Source organism: Phaseolus vulgaris, chromosome 4 (genome assembly GCF_051622355.1).
Source record: "Phaseolus vulgaris cultivar YP4 chromosome 4, ASM5162235v1, whole genome shotgun sequence".
NCBI lineage: Eukaryota > Viridiplantae > Streptophyta > Magnoliopsida > Fabales > Fabaceae > Phaseolus > Phaseolus vulgaris.
This window is the reverse complement of record NC_143501.1, coordinates 43,911,896-43,924,323: the sequence shown is the minus strand read 5'-3', so window position 1 is coordinate 43,924,323 and position 12,428 is coordinate 43,911,896. Positions and strand designations below refer to the sequence as shown.

The window sequence follows — 12,428 nt, the reverse complement described above, 5'->3', positions numbered from 1 at the left end:
TTCTTATCATTCACAAGCTTTGAGAGACCTCTACTAAGATGAATCTATATCTTAATAATATCTCATTAAAAACTACTGACAAATTATTAAATAAAATTATTTTAAAAATAAAAAATAATTAATTATTATATTAATTAAATTAAATATTATTTTATAGATTAAAAAAATATTAATATTTAAAATAATTTGTATTATATCGATATATTTTATTTAAAAAATATATTATAATTTTAAAATATTATTAAGAGAAAAATAGAAAAAGATATTTTGTACTCTAAATAGAAGAATGCCCGTTATTACAAATATAACTTTTACAATAAATAATATATTTAATTATTTATTTTCATATAATAAACCAACCATATAAAATAAAAAATAGTAAATTATATAATTTTATTTATAAAAACTTATTAAACAACGTCATAAAAAATACACATACCGATCATAGAATTTTTGTTTTAAATATTATAAAATGTTAATTTGAAAATACTCTACCTAAATTTATATTTTTCTTAAAAAAACATCAATTTATAAAATAATATTTGTGTATCACTTAGACATTTCTATTATAATAATATTTTATATAGACGGTTCAATTATTTTTGTGCATGTGAAAACACGTTAAGAATAAAATTACAATTTAGGTCCTTTAAAAAATGAAACGTATCAAACTTAAGAATAGAAGGTAATGTTATCGGATAACTTTTATATGTGAAAAATCAATAATTATTTTAATGTAACAGTAGTGATATCTAATTAGAATAAAAAGCCAATTTAGAATAATGTAAAAGAGAGAAGAGAAAACTTAGAATATCCATATATTTTTGCAAAAGTTACATCAATGATATTTAATATCATTTCATTTTCCTTAAGAGAAATATAATGCTATGAAGAATTTTTAAAAAAATTATTAGAAAGAAAGAAAGAGAGAAGCTGTATTTCACGGACATCCTATTTGTGAAACACATACCATAATGCCTTTTCTGAAAGAGACAAGGGACACCAAATGTATCCTCATAAAAATAGATAATTTTATGATTTTTATTTCTCAATAATATTAAATTTACTACAGTGAGAGAAACAAAGAAAAATACCAAATGTGACAAAAAAACAGTTTAAATGATCAAACATATACAAATAACCAACCCTTTTTTTAATTAATGTTTCACAAATAAAACCCAATACTTTGTAAGGCTTGTTATATATAAAAGGAAACATTTCTTTTTATTCTTATGGGTATTTATGAATGATTATATTTAATGTTATGCATGTTCTTTCAAAAGTGTTGTGTTGTCACATGTTTTAATGTTAGAATGATTGTTATACATAAAGATTGTATAATAATTAAATTTCAGAGAAAGAATAATTTTTAACAACAATTTAAAACTTTGCGTAATTTTTAATCTATGTTTTAATTAACTCTATAGATTGTCTCTACATGAACTGTAACAAAGGTTGTGTCAGGGTGGTAATATTTGCAGAAAAAGAAGAGAAAAAAGAAATAGTAGAAGAAGACTTTGGTGGCGAAGGTTTTAGTGTGGTTGGAGAAGAAATGTAGAAAGTGAGAATCTGGGTGCAATGCGCATTGGTTGTTGTTGTTGAATTCGAATTTGGCTTGTTTCCTTGTTGTCACCACACTTGTTATAAAGACCAACCAATTTCTCTCCTTCTTTTCATCTACTTTCTCACTGCTTCCTTTTTCCTCTCTTCTTAACACAACAACATAGTTCATAGAGTGTCTCTGTTTTCTTCTTGCTTCTGACTTCATTCATTAATGGCTCACCCTACCTCATCAGGTTTTGTTACCTTTCTTCCCTCACTCTTTTTCTCTGCCCCCATTTTTTTGTATGTTCTTGTATTGCAAATTATTGATATTTTGTTATTTATTTATTTATCTGGGTTAGAGCTAGAATTTTAAGATAAAGATTGTTTCTTTGAGGTTTAATGGATAGTGGGTTTGGTTCTTTTTCGGGTTTGTTGAACCGAATAGAATGGAGATCTTTGTTGAGTGTGTCGGTGTGAATGTTTGAATCAGCTGGTTGGAACTGTTATCTTTTGTGAATGTGTGTGCATGCTTATTGTGAATGAGAGATGACTCCTCTTGGGTGTGATTTGCATTAATAGGAACAAAATCATGATGGTGTGGTCTTTCTGTACTCACTGCTGATGTTAGCATTTGTGTGGTATTCTACACTGTAGACTGCAGTTTATGTATTTGAAATTCTTGGGAGCAGAAATGGGTACTTGAAAAGTACATAATTTGAACCAATGATGCACTTGAAATCGTGTTTATAACTGAGTAATATTCAAATTTAAAATACCACCTGTACTCTGTGAATTTTTGGTAATGGGGAAGGAAGTGCTCATAATACAACAGATCACATGGTTTACAGTATCAATTTATCATCATATCAGGAAGATGAAAATATATCTTTGATAGTTCTGGCCTCATTACCTAATGGCAGAATCTTGAAGTGTTTATTTTTTACTTTTTTTTTCTCTGAAATCACATTGTTACTAATGAAAAGTTACCACAAAACATGGTTCATGTGGGTCTGAAGATACTGCCTGTGTGCAGATCCATCCAATGATCTCAGAAAAGAAGACTGCAAGGAAAGAGATTCTCTGGTTGTTTGCTTTGGGGAAATGTTAATAGACTTTGTTCCGACGGTGGGAGGAGTATCACTGGCTGAAGCACCTGCGTTCAAGAAATCTCCCGGTGGAGCTCCTGCCAATGTAGCTGTTGGTATCTCTAAACTGGGAGGTTCATCTGCTTTTATTGGCAAGGTGTGGTTCTCATTTCTCAATCAATGCTGGTTGGAACTGTAGGTTATATGATTTCCTTACTTTCCTGTTATTGTCAATCTATCTACACATTGTCCTGGAGGATTTTGTCCAAATCTAAATAGTCATACACATTTGTCATATGCTATGTTTGAAACTGAATAGTTCTGAAGAAAGTTGGTCCTGTAAACCTGTTCTTAGAAGGGAAAAAGATAAAAGGGAATGGTTGCTTGAACTGCTAGAATAGAAAATCACATCTGAAGTCATTTGCCAATTTGCCGTTGGTTTATTAGGTTGGAGCAGATGAATTTGGGTACATGCTGGCTGACATTTTAAAGCAAAACAATGTTGAGACTTCTGGCATGCGGTTTGACTCTAATGCAAGAACTGCATTAGCTTTTGTTACACTTAGAGCGGATGGTGAACGTGAATTCTTGTTTTTCCGCAATCCAAGTGCTGATATGCTCCTTCAAGAATCAGAACTTGATAAAAATCTCCTAAAGCAGGTGTGTGGGATATCTGTTTGTATTTTATGAATTTTTTTCCAGGATATTCATAACATTGATTTCAGGCTAGAATATTTCATTATGGTTCCATCAGCTTGATTGATGAGCCATGCAAGTCAGCTCACCTTGCTGCTATGAGAATTGCCAAAAACTCTAGTTGCATTCTCTCTTATGATCCAAATTTGAGATTGGCTCTGTGGCCTTCAGAAGATACTGCTCGGAAAAGCATAATGGATATATGGGATCAGGCTGATGTCATAAAGGTATACATATTTGACCAGGATATTCTTATATGACTCTCTATTGAACTGTATAGTTTTGAAACATAAGAATTCTATTATTCCTTAAAATAGAGTTGACATGGTATTTTCCTATGTGTTTGTACAGATAAGTGAGGATGAAATCACATTTTTGACAGGAGGTGATAATCCTTATGACGATAATGTTGTTTTGAAGAAACTTTTTCATCCAAATCTCAAGCTTTTAATCGTTACTGAAGGGTCACAAGGTTGCAGATATTACACCAAAGTATGCTTACCAAATCCACTTAATCGTAATGTCTCATTGGAAGCACAATTTCGCTTTTTATCTTTGCTTTGTTTTCTACAGTCGTAGACTAATATCATATGTACCCTTATACTACTAGGAAGTTATGAGCTGAATCAATTACTCTGACTTATGAGTATGAGTGTACTAAGGCAACACTATCCTTTACCTTTGTACTCGATGACTTCTAGTAGCTAGTAAAAACTGATATGAAGTTTTCCTTTTAGGACTAAACCATGTTTTCTTTTTTGCCCCTCATGAATCATTGTTCAGCTAATTGTCATTACCAAATTTTCTGTGCAGGCATTTAAGGGCAGGATTGCAGGTGTTAAAGTTAAACCTGTAGACACAACTGGTGCTGGCGATGCATTTGTTAGTGGGATTTTATACAGTATAGCTTCTGATCAAACTATTTTTCAGGTAATTTTGAATTTTGACTTGTTCTAGATTGTGTAGATTAAGCCTTATTATGAAGCTCAAACACGCATCTTAAATAGTGTGCTGTGTTGGACACACATATTGGACACTAACACACGTACAACACGTATTGCTGAAGTGTCTAATTCAAAAACTATTTTTTGAGTCTCTCACAATTCTAGCACAGTTCCAACACAATTTTAAAAGCGACAAATACAGTGATTTTCCAAAATCTCAAATTTATTGTGTAAGTTTTTATTATAATTACAGAAATAAGGAACAAATCCTTTTGAACCAGTCATGGAAAACATCTTTCTGCCACAAAGAAAAAACTCAGTCATACTTGTTCACATAAATCTCGATTGTCAATTTATATAATTCATAATGATATAATCTATAGATTTGTGTCTCTGTGTCCTAATTTTGGAGATTACACCTATTGAAGTGTCCGTGTTCGTGTCCAGAATCCGGGTCAGGGTCTTTGGTACATATATCACTATAATGTCTTATTGTTCTTGTAATGTATTCTTCTGCTTCCTATGTTTGATAAGCCAAAATTTGAACAGTGTGATGAGAATTAGCTATATGATGTCTGTAACTGTCATAGTCATCTCATCATTGTTCTTGCATAGAAATTTATACATTTTGTTTTGGTTGGCAGGATGAAAAACGTCTTAGAAAGGCTTTATATTTTGCTAATATATGTGGTGCCCTCACTGTGACTGAGAGAGGTGCAATTCCTGCACTTCCTACAAAGGAAGCTATCTTGCAATTCTTACTAGAAGCAGCTGTAATATAACACAATTGACAATTTTTTGTTATAATTTGTTGTTAATCTACAGCTTAGGTGATGCTGAGCTTCTTTTCTTTTCTGTTTAAATCTCTTGACTCTGTAATTCTCTTATATAAATTCAAGTTGCCTTTTGCTGTTGTTTGTGTATGTGTGTCGGCTGAGCTCACCGATTAGCACTAGGTATAATGTGAACATGATTTATTTTATATTTAAAGTGGTTTCACAATGATTAGAACCTTTAATCACTTAGTTAAACAAATAAACATGTTGCTAACACTTAAACGTTGTTAAACACAAACATATATGTTGCTTTCATTTTGTTAATTACTGTTAGAGGAAATGAAGAAAATGTTCTCTAATTTTTAATATGAAAAGTATTAGTAATATATTCTCTAATTTTCTATTTTCAACACACTGACTTGTTATTGAAATTCATGTGTGTTTTACTAATTTCGGAATGAAATCCACCAAATAATAACAAGGCTTACATATTAAGGGAAATTCACATGAAGATCACCCACCAAGAGAGTGTCAGAAAATGTGTTAAATAAAAAAAATAAAGTGAGTGGTAAATTTTTTATGTTGTTACCATTTCTTTTGGATAATCATCAATGAACATGTAGATTGATACGGTATTAGGAACCTTTATTTGAGATTCTAGCATTGTAAAAGCTAGCATTATACTAAGCAATTTTGTTAATACATTTTTTAAGTTAATCTTATATGTTTAGTAGAATTTTTTTATATTTTTAAGTAAATCTTATATGTTTGGTAGAATCTTATATGTGGAGTTGACACTTTATATTACTTACACCGACAAATGCAAAATAAGAAGGTCCATAAAATTATAAATATAATTTTAATTATATTCTTTATGTTTCAATTTTCTTTAAATTTTTTAATTATATTTATGTTTTTTTATTTATTTTCATTTCTTTCATTTACTTTAATTAAATTAGTTTAAGTAATCTCATATTTTAGTATTTTGTATATTAAATTATTATTTTATGTAACCTTAATGCAATAAAAATATCTTAAAAGATTTTTTTTCAAAATTTTAAATAAATATTTCTATCTTTATTATAAAATTCTAACAATTCTATTAAATATAAAAAACAACAACAATAATATTAGTTAATGATTATATAAATAACTTGAAATGTTATTTTATAATACATATTGTAAATAGATTTGATAATTGATTTTCTTAAAATATTATATTATTAATGTATTTTATATGTAAGAAATCACAATACTATTTTAATTGATTTTAAATAATTAAAAAATACATATTAAATTTATTAAAATTCAATTTTTTAATAATATTTAATTAAATTTTAAAACTTTACTTTTTTTACATCTATTGTTTAAATTAAAAACACTAAATAGAAATTAAATATTAAATAATTCAATTAACAACCAATACTAAAATATTTGTAATTATTAAAGAAAAAAAATTAATTTATATAAAATATTAACATATCTATATTTTAAAAAATTAAAGATAAAAATAAATCAAAACAGATTTTAAAAATTAATTAATCAATTCCTACGATTTTTGACAATTTCTAATAAATAAGCTTCATGAAGGAGATTAAATACTTTCGTAAATTATTTCAAAGATAAGTTATTTTAGTAAATAAATAAAAAAACAGGATATTTCCTTACATCGTGTGTTGATGGAATTTAGGGTTTAGAGTTATACTTTGATAATTGCCATTTTGATAATTTATTCCTCCATTCTTACAAGCTACAAGAAAACTAAATCATGAGTTTTTCTCAATTGCATTTACTTGAATAACAAAATTGTTTAATTCAATTTATTTTTCCAAAATTCGGATAATGAAAATCTCATTCCCAAAATTGTAATAGAAAAACTATATAAAGAAGAAGAAAAAGAAAATAGGATTTTGAGGTTGTGTTGGTGCGAGAAGATACTGCTTCTTCGTCGATCTGATTCACAGAAAATGGGTTCAAACCCGTCGTTTGTTCTCGAGATCGGACCCGATGGTCTTCCCAAAGAAGCTCCGGTCATCAGTTACACTGAACAGGTTCTCTCTCTCTCTCTCTCTCTCTCTCTCTCTATATATATATATATATATATATATATTCGTTCTTTTGCTCTTCAATCGCTCACAATCTCGTTGCTTTGTTTTCAGATAATCGAAGCAGAGCAACTTCAATTGAAGAAGTAACCCTTCTCTTTCTCTCTCTAAGCAGTTCTTAATTCATTGTTTTGATTTTGGTTATTAATTTGATTTTTAATTTACATTTTGAGCGCTGTTTCTTAATGTTCAATTCAGCTTGGTGGTGCTAAACTATTCGCAAGGTGTCCCTTTCTGTTTAGTGGAGATGTCTAAAGACAATTGCAAATGGAGGAAATAATTAATACTTCCTTGGTTTTCTACAAGTGACTAACAAATTGAATCAATTTTTTTTGAAGCAAAACAATAGGTATAGTTAAAGCATATGAAGTGTGTAAAAAAGGGAAAAAGACATGTAATTTGTGTTTAAATCTAACATAATAGAAATGGGTAAACAACACGTTTACTACTCAAAGTGTAAAATACATTCACATTAGTTTTTGGAAGAATGTAATTTAAAAAGAGTCCTGTGTTGTTATTTTGGTCTCCAAACTTAACTATTTATTGTCACTTTAATCCTATAATATATACCAATATAATCAGTTAAGTCATACAACTTTTTGAATTTTGGACTTGAGTGTGTGGAATTGTACTTAAATCTCTTCAATGCACACATTATACTACAGCATCTCACTGTCAAGTATGAGATTGGATATTTTCAGGTACATTGAGGAAAACTATTCTAAAATTCGTGATGTGGAGCGTGAGCTTGCAAATCTCGGATTGGAGATGAAACTTACATCTGGACCAAAGAAAGCAGGTTTCTATGTAATCATTGTTTTCCCTTGCAGAAATGAAGAGTGTCATTGTTTCCCCTTTCATAAATTAATAGTTGTTCCTCATAGTTTTATTTAGTGAAATATGAAATAACGTTGCTTCATTTTTACATGCCATGTTTACTTTAAGCGCTGGAACATATGAGAACAAAGATAGAGGCATCAACAGAGAAAATTCGTGTGGCAAAGCTAAAGGAAGAACAGGCACATAAGGCATGTTACTTTTATGTACTATACTACTATTAACTATTTTTCATGCTGCTTTCATGATATTTATATTATTGAGGTATGGATGCCATGTACTCTGTATGCGGTATGTCTGTTAGCTGTGTGACTTCAGTTCTTGAGTTTACAATGAGGTCACAACGAGGCTGGAGAAAAAAATGCTACGAAGGTCTTGTGCTACTTGTAAACAGCTTGAACAAATTTTTAAAACGTTAATCTACTTTTAGGTCTGTATGACTTAAAAATGATTGGCTCGTTCAGCACATTTGTCATTCACATACACTACAAGGGTTAGAAAAGTGAGTGAGATAAGCTTTTACCCAATAGCCCATTTTATCTCATATACTGGATATAGCTTATTTTTTCAACATTTAACTTCAACAAGGGTGTGCATTTGCATATTCTTGTTCATCAATTCATTTTGTTATGATAAATAAATAGTAATCCCTCATTCTAGTCTCTAAAATTCTGAGTGTGTCACTTTAGTCCTTTTTTTACAAAATCCTCACTTTACTTCTTGACTTTTCAAAAGTATTTAGTCCTTTCTCACCTTTTATTGTTGAGCTCCTAGACGGTGTGTTTAGACGCTAGATAGTCTGTTGAGTTGAGACGCGGTCTGTTGAGTTGAGACGCTAGACGGTCTGCGAACCAAGATATCATATGTTGTCCTTATGTTCTTATGTTTTGATGATTCAAAAACTGACTAGATGACTTGTATGTTGAAAAATCTGAGCAATGTTTATACAACTGCAGTATTCAGTAGACGATATTAGTGTCTACAACATAAGTTCATGATAGAAGATCTAAGCATCTATAACATATATTCATTAGACTGTCTAATAAACTTTGTTGAATGCATAACAAAATTCATATTGGATGTGTTACTTGGTTCTAACCATGATTTGTACAGTTGTAGTATAGAGTATACTCTTTCTGCATCTACAGTTTTGTTCATGATAGACGGTCTAATTAACATGTTGAACGAATAATAGGTTTTGATTATAAGTGTTAAACGAAATCTTCTGAATTTGTATATATACTGAAATCACGTTCAGATTAAAAAGCTTTTGTATCCAAAAATGAAAAGATTAGAATTTGTGCATTAACTTTGCTCATTCCTGTTTCGTGCATCTTTAATATCCATATTTTCCTAAATAGGTTTGTTCAAATAAATCTTGCAAATATCTTTTCTAATGAATGGTGAATATCTCTCAGTCTTCTATAAACATAAACAATTTGAATAAATTGAAAATTTCAAGTACCTTGTTTTTGTATCTTGCGTTGTCTAGGATGAAACACATGTTTTTTATTAGTTTTTACTAACTCATTGCAAATACTTTCAAATTAGTTTCTTAAACATATCTAAACAAAAACAAATTGGAATATTTTAAATCCAAGCTTTTTGTTTTGAGCGTCTAGCACTAAAAAAAAAATGAAGATACTGTAATATCCAAACTTAACCAATTCAGGTTCCCAAGTGTGGATATAAAGAGATTGAAGGTGTAGATCAAAAGTAAGGCAAGCCAAGCAACAAAAAGAGATATTGTGATCTTGTTCAAAATACTGAGTGTTGCAGTGAGCGTCTACTCTAGTCTTTGAGCATTAAGTCTTCTAGGTTGTGTTAAACAATTGTAATTTGAGAGTGTTCTTTGTTTCTTTTGAGAGTTCTTAATCTTAGGAGAGGTTAAAAAGGTGTAACCTAGAGAAGTGTGAATACTCACTGTAACTTGAAGAGGTGAGAATACCCATTTTAACCTAGAGAGGTGAAAATACTTGTGTAACCAGTTGGTTAGTGGAAGCTCTCAAGCAACTGCTTAAGGAGACTGAATGTAGTTTGGGTTTGAGTGAACCAGGATAAATTCATGTGTGCTAATCTCTCATTACTCTTGATGTTGCTCATGCTTTGTTATTTATTCTATTCTATGGTTTGCCTAGACGATCTTATTTGTTCTTATTAAATGGTTTATTAGACAGTCTATCTTTATCCACTGCGAGAAGATTCTAAGGCTCCATTCAACCTTCCCTTTTGGAGCCAACTGCACCTACACTTATTCGCTGCCATTTTGCTTAAAAAGGACTAAAGTGAGTAATTTGCAAGGTTAAAGCAACATATACTAATAAACTTAAGTATTAAAATGGAAGTGTATAGGGTAAATGAAAGACATTAGTACCTTTACCTTAACTTGTTTTCCCCTTTTCTTTTGCCAAGATAGTACGACTCTATTAATATCATGTTTTGAACAACTTTTTAAGGGAAATAATAGCTTTTTTTTTCTTTTAGAAACTCACTTAGGAAGAAACAATAACTGTGATTAGTTACTCAAATTAAGTTGAACCAATTGCAATATAAAAATAAGATTTCTTAACCATTCTGTCTTAATAACATGCACTGATTGCTTCTTCACTTTTTCTTTTCCAAATAGTTATTGTTTACTTTTTCGAATGATCTCATTGCTATCTTATTTTTAAATTATAAAATTGCGCACATGAATGACTTACAATTTCGATAAGAGGTTTACTGCCTCTACCATTTAATGGAAAAGTTGAGAATTGATCATAAAAAACATTGATAAACATCGTCATTTACCTTTTCAATTAAAGTATGTTGACTGCATGTGCTGCAGATGTGGGAATCAGCATCCAAAGCAGTGAGGGATGAAGAAGAAATAAAGCAGAAATTATGTGAAGACTTAAGTAAACTGGTAAATAGATTGTTCATAGGGCGCAATATTCTAATTTTTCATCCTTTGTGTTGATATTAACAATCTTTTCTAGGTAGAAGAGAGCAATAACTCTCAGTTGTCTAGGCTGGAGGAATTAAAAAGACGATTGGAAGCTATGAATCCAAACCGGCAGTCAACTAGTCTTCACAGTGTATGTTATTCCTAAGACACTCCTCATTCTCAGATCTATATAGTCAATAGCTTCTACGGCATGATGTAACTGATAGCCTAATGAAATTTACATTGGTGATTGACCTGAGGTACCTTCCTTAATACTTGCTGATCTGCCTGTCATATGATAATGTCTATTCTCTATCTTGTCAAACCTGCCTCCACGAAGTACCGTTAATAAAATAAAAGGTACTGGCCAAGCCATTGACAGTTGATATTCTAACTATATGACCTAACTTTTAACCATATAAGGTTTCCAGCTGTCAAACAGATGACATTCTACTTTCTAACATTCGGAGTTTCAGATTGAACTTTTTATTATCACAGTAATGGGTTGTTAGATTGAAGAGAATGTGCACTGGTTGCATGTCTTCTTACTGAACTGTCTTTCTTTCAAGCTTCTTATTGACTGTATATGTAGATAACCTTTGGTCATTTGTTTTGTTTCTGTCTGACATATGCTGCGTGTCCTATTAAACAAATCCATATTATTCTTGTGAATGCTAAAACCTAACCTTGCATGTGAATTATGCTAGGCTGGGAGTTCAAGTTCTCTGGACAGTGCAATCCGAGATGGCTCCCCCCTTCCCAGCACTAGGGAATCAAATGGAGGTTCGTCTGAGAATGTTCGGTACCAAAATAATGGTCAGAAAGCTCCAGTGGCCAATGAGCATAAACCGCATCCTCCTAGTGAAGGAGAACAAAGAAATAAAAAGAAAGTTAACCTCAGAGGAAAAGGAATTGGTGCAGTGCCCAAGACTAGGTCTTCAACTCCTGACTGGACTGGTTCTGGCTTTGATGTAGATGGCAGAACCTAAGGGTACTATGGTAATGCGTTACTGCACCACATACATTTGGCTGAGAAGTCATTACAATCTGCTGAAGGTAATAACATCTTTCAATTTTCCATTCTTTATACCCATTAACTTAGTCAATTTCCCATATTTTGTTCACTGCTGACACAGAATGTCTAGCCTGATGATTTATCTATGCTAGACAGCTTGTTTGTACAAACTTGTGAATAGGATATTTTTATTGAAGAAAAGATCAATTCATCAAGTTAGATTCGTCCTTCTGTTTTTCAGAGATGCAATGACACCTAAATTTTGATTTCTTTGTTTTGAACTGGTAGTTGTTCCTCGTTCTTGGCAAATGTTATGGCAATCTCCTGATGAAACGATAACAACTGCCTTTGCTTCATAGACATCTCTAGAGGTGCAGTGCGTGTTTGCTTCAAAAAGCTTCCGAAGAAAACTTTTTAAAATGACAATTTTAAAATTTATCATGGTGAGGATGAAACTAATGTCCACTTTGTCCATGCAATAAGTTTGTAGTCCAATTGT

At 30.9% G+C, this 12,428-nt stretch overlaps 2 protein-coding genes across 8 annotated transcripts; both read left to right on the top strand.

Annotated features, from left to right (window-relative positions):
• Positions 1-1,447: 1,447 nt before the first annotated feature.
• LOC137837699 (putative fructokinase-7) lies at positions 1,448-5,187 on the top strand. The gene is made up of 7 exons (XM_068646803.1): positions 1,448-1,796; positions 2,579-2,787; positions 3,078-3,290; positions 3,356-3,553; positions 3,678-3,818; positions 4,140-4,256; positions 4,915-5,187. The coding sequence occupies exons 1-7, from the start codon at positions 1,775-1,777 to the stop codon at positions 5,050-5,052; spliced, it is 1,038 nt and encodes a 345-aa protein (XP_068502904.1). The 5' UTR covers positions 1,448-1,774; the 3' UTR covers positions 5,053-5,187.
• Positions 5,188-6,719: 1,532 nt separating this feature from the next.
• LOC137837698 (uncharacterized) lies at positions 6,720-12,144 on the top strand. 7 transcript variants are annotated; one of them, XR_016520542.1, is made up of 8 exons: positions 6,720-7,097; positions 7,206-7,237; positions 7,853-7,950; positions 8,097-8,179; positions 10,162-10,273; positions 10,816-10,893; positions 10,967-11,065; positions 11,622-12,144. XR_016520542.1 is itself a non-coding variant. In XM_090301645.1 (8 exons), exons 6-8 carry the CDS (start codon positions 10,816-10,818, stop codon positions 11,901-11,903), a joined length of 459 nt encoding a protein of 152 aa, XP_090157771.1. In that variant the 5' UTR covers positions 6,959-7,097; positions 7,206-7,237; positions 7,853-7,950; positions 8,097-8,179; positions 10,162-10,273; the 3' UTR covers positions 11,904-12,144. The 7 variants fall into 7 exon arrangements, 5 of the variants coding, with proteins under 5 accessions (XP_068502903.1, XP_090157769.1, XP_090157770.1 ...); XM_090301645.1 differs by having other exon boundaries at positions 6,959-7,097; XM_090301646.1 differs by having other exon boundaries at positions 6,959-7,097; positions 7,853-7,958.
• Positions 12,145-12,428: the final 284 nt, after the last annotated feature.

Coding starts and splice junctions, on each gene's coding strand:
- LOC137837699 (XM_068646803.1), top strand. CDS start 1,775: ATGGCTCACCCTACCTCATCAG. Junction 1,797..2,578: donor GGCTCACCCTACCTCATCAG/GTTTTGTTACCT, acceptor GCCTGTGTGCAG/ATCCATCCAATGATCTCAGA. Junction 4,257..4,914: donor CTGATCAAACTATTTTTCAG/GTAATTTTGAAT, acceptor TTTGGTTGGCAG/GATGAAAAACGTCTTAGAAA.
- LOC137837698 (XM_068646802.2), top strand. CDS start 7,014: ATGGGTTCAAACCCGTCGTTTGTTCTCGAGATCGGACCCGATGGTCTT. Junction 8,180..10,815: donor AGGAAGAACAGGCACATAAG/GCATGTTACTTT, acceptor CATGTGCTGCAG/ATGTGGGAATCAGCATCCAA. Junction 10,894..10,966: donor GTGAAGACTTAAGTAAACTG/GTAAATAGATTG, acceptor AATCTTTTCTAG/GTAGAAGAGAGCAATAACTC.